General features: G+C 58.7%; 1 protein-coding gene across 1 annotated transcript; it reads right to left on the reverse strand.

The window, feature by feature from the left end:
- Positions 1–218: 218 nt before the first annotated feature.
- Positions 219–4,442, reverse strand: MEX3B (mex-3 RNA binding family member B). The gene is made up of 2 exons (XM_036840336.1): positions 3,812–4,442; positions 219–2,979 (listed from the first exon to the last, which is right to left on the reverse strand). Exons 1-2 carry the CDS (start codon positions 4,089–4,091, stop codon positions 1,532–1,534), a joined length of 1,728 nt encoding a protein of 575 aa, XP_036696231.1. The 5' UTR covers positions 4,092–4,442; the 3' UTR covers positions 219–1,531.
- Positions 4,443–7,011: the final 2,569 nt, after the last annotated feature.

Consider the following 7,011-nt stretch of genomic DNA (forward strand, 5'->3'; position numbering starts at 1 on the left):
GGCCTCTTTTGAAAGTCCACTCTATTGATAAAATACTGACATAATACGCCTGGAAGTTGTATCTTTCAATTTGTCACTTAAGAGTGATTCCTTATAAAGGTAGACTCCAAGAAGCTTAAAAAAAAAAAAAATCAAGTTACCACACAAGATAGATTTTCTTCAATATTTTATTTATATAGAAATACTTAAAAAATGAAGTAGCACCATTACTTAAGTTTTACCTTTATTATGTAGAACTTTAAATGTCAGAAAAATAAAACTCTTGATACAATTTCAAATCTTGTCTCAGCAAATATAATATTAGTATTTGACCATGAGGTTAAAGGCCCTTTATCATAAAATAAAATATACTTTGTTTTTTTAAACTTTGCTCAGTAAAGTACATTTAAGCTCAAGTAACATCACCTACATATACATAAACAAGTGGTAAACAAATGTATTAAAATAGAAATACTAAAACTATAGTGGTGCAACAGAATTTTTGTAACTTGCACTGAATTCTATTTATACAAATGTTAGAAAGCATCAACAGTTCCTTTTGACATGTTTATACATTTCCGTTTTTTTGTAATAATATAGAATAAAATATGCTTTATATCACTGAATAGAAAATATGCTGGGTGAAGCAGATCTAGAAGATTTGTCTGAACCTATAAAATCTCCATCCCAACAGAATACTGTTCAAAACATTACACATTTTATGGTTTGTAATTCCGTCACAATTGTGTGATTATTAAAATAATACAGTGTTCTTTGCCATAAGGCCATACTAAAATAAAAAGATTTAACCCAGCTACAAAAAAGTTCACTGAACTTAAATTAAAATACTTGTAAACATCTTTGCAATATGAAATATAATTTTTCAAGTCAAAAAAGAATAAAATACTTCAATCTGTATTAATGCAATTTCTCTTTAAAACTTTTAAACGTTTTTTAATATATAAGAGATATGTTACAGTTTCTTTAACTTTAATAAAGCTGCAGTATCCTGGTTTCACAGGAACTCCTGGCCCTTCCACGAACATTCAAAAAGGATCCACTGTGTTCTATAATAAGCATCGTAGGAACCCAGCCACAAAGGGGAACACACTAAAACAGTCCACACATCCCATAGCACTATTATTATCATCTTCATCATAATAATTATTGTTCATTTTTTCCTACTTTAAGAAAATGGAAAACTTGTGGGGTTTTCTTCTTTTGGAAGCTTCCTATTAAGTACAGTGTAAAAACTATCATTACTAGAATGTCGCCGTTCCTATTATTTATAGAGCATGCATTTAAGGTGGTTCGGAGGTTTCCCAGGCTACAGTACTCTTGATGCAGATATCCTGGCAAGTTCCTTTGTTTAAAAATTTAAATTTAAAAAATGAGCGGATACTACAGCTTTCCAAGCTCCTCTTCGGATCTCAGAGTGTGAGCAGGGAGGCGGGGAGGAGAAGGTGGGGCACCAAGGAGGCAAAGAGGCGCTGGGGAGTGAGGATGGAGGAAAGCGGGTTCTCCATCCCCCGCGTGGTGCGCGCCGCCGCCTTCAAGAAAAGATGCGGATGGCCTGAGTGACCGCGGTGTGGCAGACCGGGCATTCAGGCTCACTCTTCTCACAGATGCGGTTGGCGCACTCCATGCAAAAGAGGTTGTGGCCGCAGGGCACCAGGGCGGCGATTACTTCGCTCTCAAAGCACACGGAGCAGTCACGGCTGCCCTTACGCCGCAACCCAGAGGAGGAGGATGAAGAGCTGGAGGAGGAGCTGGACGAGGACGAGGAGCCGGATGTGTCCGACGGCTGCAGGCCTGGCAGCTGCGCCCCCAGGCCGTTGGCATAGGCGGCGTAGGCCAGGCCCCCTCCGCCCGGGTCGCTGCGCACCCGGCGAGCCAGGTGGTGCTCGCCCGCCCCCGGAGCCATGTGCAAGGGCGGGGACAAACGGGGGCAGCTGGTGCCCGGGTGCAGCCGGCGGTGCACCAGCAGCCCCAGGTTGGCGTTGGAGGGCGCGCTGGCGCCGCCCCCGGGAAAGACCACAGAGGAAGACGAAGCAGACGAAGATGCAGAGGAAGAGCAGGAAGAGGACACGGGAGCTGCAGGTCCGCCTCCCGGGGACCTCTCAAACTGGGCCCAGAGAAGTGGAGCCCCAGGCGGTGGGGCGGGAGCCGGGTCGAAGGTGGGCTGTAGCTCAGGACAGCCGTCAGGGGAAGGCACAGAAGCTTCCCCCGCCGTGTAGGTGTATCCATTGCCATTGTTGTTGTTTCCGTTGTGAGCAAAGCTGAGCGCGGGGCTGGGGGGACTATAGTCCGCCAGGCGTGGGGTGGCAGCTGCACTGCCGCTGGTCCCCCCGCCGAAGTAAGAGTCTGTGGAGGCGCTGCCAAGCGAGCTGGAGCTGTCGTTGCGATAGCTAGAGAAGGGCTTGCGGCCCGGAGTGGGCGTGATGCTGGGGGTGGGCTTGCTCCAGAGGCTGCCTGGGCCGGACCCGCCGGACCCATGATGCAGATCAAAGCCCACATCCGTGCCATTGGCGTGGAAGTCGTTCTCATCTGTGAGCTCAATGATGCCGCCAGTGCGCAGGGCGATGTGCGCCTCGATCTCCTCGCGAGCTCGGTCCACGTTCTCAGGCATGCCGGTCACCTCGAACACCGGCTCCTTGTCGCGGCTGGGCGTCACGATGTACGTGTGCGTCTGCTGCTGGATGCGCTTGATCGTGGCGCCCTTGGGCCCCACCACGAGCCCCACCACGCGGTAGGGCACCCGCACCTGGATGGTGGTCTGCCCCGGCAGGTTAGGCGGCCCGGGCACTGCGCCGTTGAGCGCCGTGTTCTTATTCCGCGAGGCGCGGATCATGGAGAAGTGCTCGGCGGCAGAGATGATCTCCCTCCGAGCCATGGCCACATCCTCCTTCCTGCCCGTCACAACAAAGACAGGCTCCTCCCCACGAACCGGGGTCTTGATATAAGTGTTGGTCTTCGCCCGCAGCGCTTTGATTTTACAACCTGGGAGCCAGAGTGCAGGGGAGGGAGTGGGAGAGAGAGACAGACACGCCCATTACCCCGGGGTAACCGCGGAGACCTGGGACTGCCCGCGTACGGGGCAGCGGGAAGGCAGAACGCGCGATGGGCGGAAAGGGGGCGGCTCCCTCACAGACCCCGGGCCGCTCCACGGGCTGGGAAGCGGGTTCCACCCGCGAGGCGCTCGAGGAACAGTCCGTTGGCTGCCCAGCCCTCCCCCAGTGACTGCAGTCGTCCCGAGCCAAACCCGAGAATCCCAGAAAAAGTCAGCTGGGGAGATGCCACTGGGATCCAGCGGGACGCGCCGCCGTCCGCCCTGAAGACGCGGCAAGGGGATTCGGGGAAGGCGACCGAAGGCCGAGATCCTCCAGCGCGGGGGGGACTGGTGGGAATGGGGGGCAGTCCCGGGACCCATTGTTCCTCCTCTGGGCTCCATTCCGCTTTGCAGAAATCCAGAATCCTCCTCCCATCCGATGCTTACTCCTCCTCCTCCCCCCTCCCAAAGGACCGATCAAAGGCCCCCTCCCCCAAGCATCTTATATTTAAATTCTATTTCCCGGGTTGGGCTGGGTGGGGGGCGCTAGGGGAGAAGGCAGTGATTTTCGCAGGAGAAAGTGCATCCTGCCGTGGCCGCGGCGCGGCTCTGGGAGACAGCCTGCCTGCACTTTCTTTGTCTGGGGCGCCGGCCCTTCGCGCGGCTCTTCCTCCCTCCCCAAGGCTCCCCGGCGCCGCGGATCTCGATTCCTCTCCCGCCTTCCCCGCGGGGCGGTGGCCCGAAACCCTCTCACCTCCAGCTGCCCATCCCTGCCGGACCCACCTTGCCGCCCCACGATCTCGGCGACATGCTCGGAACTGGGCACCGGCACGCACTCGGTCATGTTCACGCTCTTCTTCCTCGGCTCGCTGTCGTACAGAGACGCGCCCTCGTCACTGTCCAGCCCCAGCAGGGAGAGCTGGTCGAGCGCGAGCTGCAGGGCTCTTTGGTCATCCAGGGTCTCTCCCCCGCCGCTGCCGCCGCCGCCGCCTCCCCCGCCGCCGCCTCCCCCGCCGCCGCCGCTGCCGTTGCGCTCCAGGTCTGCAAACAGCGAGCTGGGCATCGCTCGGCCGTGCGCACCGCGCCCCGCCGGCCCTCTGCTCGGCGGCGAGAAACTGCGGCCACAAAGGCAGCCGGGAAGCGAGTGGTCAGGGGAGGAGAGGCCGGCCGGCTGCAGAGGGCTCCGTTGCTCCTTTCTCGGCGCCGGGAAGAGTGGGTCGCTCCTTGCGGCCCGCGCCGGGCAGTGGCTGCGGGAGCCCCCGCCTGGGTCCCCACCCCAGATCTGCTGGCGGGTGGGGTGGGGGCAGAGCTCGAGCGGCGGCCGCGCGTGCCCCCCAAGTGCCCGGCTGGCTGGCCACAATGCCGAGCGAGAAGCGAGCAGGCGAGCGACAGCAGCGTTTCTTTAAGGAGCCCCTCCCCGGCTCCTCCACTCCCTCCCGCCCGCCCGCCCGCCAGCCCTCACTCAGCGCTTTTTCCTCCTCTCCTCCCCGCCTCTTGACTGAGCCTCTGCAGCCAGACGGCTCCAGAGGGGGACGAGGGAGGCGCAACGTCACCGGCGGGAGCTGACTCTACAATGCTACTGACACTATCGCTGGGGGAGGCGATTGGCGCGCGCCGGGCCGGGGGCGGGCGGAGGCCGCAGGCTGAGCGAGCGGAGAGCGAGCGCCCCCCCACCGCCGCGCTCGCCGCAGCCCGCCCCGTCCTCCTCCCGGCCGCGCCCCTCCCCCGCCGCCGCTAACGCCTCTCTTTGTTGTCTAATGCGGGACCGGCAGGCTCGGGACACTTGCCTGCACCTATCAACCGAGGACGGTCACTGTCTCCAGGTCTCCTCCCTCTCCAGATTAAGAAAAGGAAACGCGCCCAACTCTGATGCCAGGGGCCCGGCTCTAAGAGACTGGTCCTTAGAAAGTCCCGTTAGTGTCCCCCAAATAAACCACCCCTAGAACCAAAGATGCCACTGGAAGAAGCGTCTATTGTCTGCCCAAAAGGCGGTCCGAGCCCTCGGACCCGAAAGGCATGTCTCGAGGTCCTGGCGCGCACTGGCAAAGTGGCCCCCGGCGCGGGCTGCCCACCTGCACGGGAGCGCAGGAGACACAAAGGCAAACGCCCGGCCGCATCGCCGCTCGTGCGCGCGCGCGCCCGCAATTCTGTCCCCTTGGGCAACACTTCGCCCAACTGGCCCTGAAACTGCGGATCAGAAAGCCAGAAACCGGTTGCAGCGCGGACCTGGCCGGCCCCGCCTCCGGCGACCTCCGGAACGCACCGCGCTGGGGTCCTGCACATGCCACGCGCGCCAGCTGAGACCCCGCGGGCGCTGATACGCGCACGAGCGCCGCGCCTGCACCGCTGGGACGCCGGCCATACCTCCAGCGGGCGGTGCGGGCGTGCGCGCCCGCTGCTCTCAGGTCCCTCCCCGCCCCACGGTCGGGCCTGCGCAGTGCGCGCGAGGAGCGGGCGGGCCCTTTAAGGAGGGCGCGGCGGAGCGCGCCGGCCCCTCCCGCAGTCCCGCCCAAACGGGAGGTGTGCGCTCGCCTCCCGGCCGCTCTTTGTGCGTTTCTCGGGGTGGGGGTGGCGTCGGAGGGAGGGTGCGACGGGACCGGCCGGCAGGGACGGCGAGCTGCGCCCCCTCCCGGATCTCCTGGGGGCCGCCTCCGAGCGCTAGGGAGAAGAAAGGAGGCTTTGAGGGGCGGGCCGGAACGGGGCACGCTGCCCGCCGGGCCCGCCACTCGATCCCTCTCCGCCCGAGTCCCCCCTCCGCTGCCGACCCGGGCGGATGCCCCCGGGTCCCGGCGCGCGCTCCCCTCCCTTGTTCCGGGCGCCGCCTGGCTCGCCGGGCCCCCTGCGCCTGGCCGGGGCCGTTCCGCAGAGCGGCCGGGGCCGCGGTTCGCGGAGTCGGCCAACGTTGGTGCAGCCGCACTCCTGCTGAGGACAATGAGGCCATGTGGCCGCAACCGCAGACAGGCTTGCTCGGGAATCCTCGTGGTGCCGCGGGGCGATCTCGGGACTCGAAGACAGCGGCTCCCCCAAGTGCTCCCTGCGTGACCCAGAGAAGAGGGAGGGAGCGCCCCGGGCCTTGGTTTCTCATCCATAAAATATGGGAAACCATTCCAGCCCTCCCCACCTCGTGGGTTCTGGGAATAAAATGTGACAATAGGTGGGAGCGCGCTTTGCAGGCAGTCAGGCAAACGCCTTTTGAGAAAACGAAGGTGTTTTTCCTTCCTTGCTCACCTGGAGCTGTCTTGGCAAAGAGGTGCTGATTATTTCCTTAGGGAAATGAGACTTAGAAGCCACTTACAGTGGTTATTTCCTCAGGATGTTTACATCAGCTTCCTGGTGTGTGTTTTGCTTCAAAGGGAAAGCTTGGTGAGGGGGCAGGGATTGGGGTGGTGGGCGTGCTGATTCTTCTGAGAGAGCCACCACCTAGACCTCCAGTAGAGAATTCCTGTATTTTTTTAACCTGGTTTATGGACTCAAGTCCTACCAATTTGAGAATGAGGAGGGAGTGCCCTTGAGGATTCCTGCCGAGATGGAGGGCTGGGAATAAAGGGTCCTGGCTGGGGAGGGCCACAGAGGAGGCCCAGCCTGGAGTCCCTCACTAAGGGCCTGTAAACACCGAGACAGACAGGAAAAGCCCTCCTGAGTCCTTGGCATTTGTATCTTGCCGACACAACAGGCTAGCTTTGGCCTCTCAACTCTGTTTCTAGGGACTTCATAGACTCTGGATTGCGCCAACTGAGGTTTCTTTTTTCAAATCACAAACATGATGAAGGTAAAGTTGTTCTTCAGCTTCCACAGCTGATGAGGCCTGTACCCAGGTAAATGGGGGCCCTCCTCCCCAAGTTTGCCTGTGCTAGGGACCAGGCCTGCCATACATCCTCCCCCTCCTACCTGCAGTGTTAAGCTTTCAAGATGGTCAATTCAGAAATTGGTTTGGAGAACTGGATGCTTCCGAGTCCCTGGGTCATTCCCAGGAAGGTGAATAC

This window comes from Balaenoptera musculus, chromosome 2 (genome assembly GCF_009873245.2).
Source record: "Balaenoptera musculus isolate JJ_BM4_2016_0621 chromosome 2, mBalMus1.pri.v3, whole genome shotgun sequence".
In the NCBI taxonomy this organism is placed as follows: domain Eukaryota; kingdom Metazoa; phylum Chordata; class Mammalia; order Artiodactyla; family Balaenopteridae; genus Balaenoptera; species Balaenoptera musculus.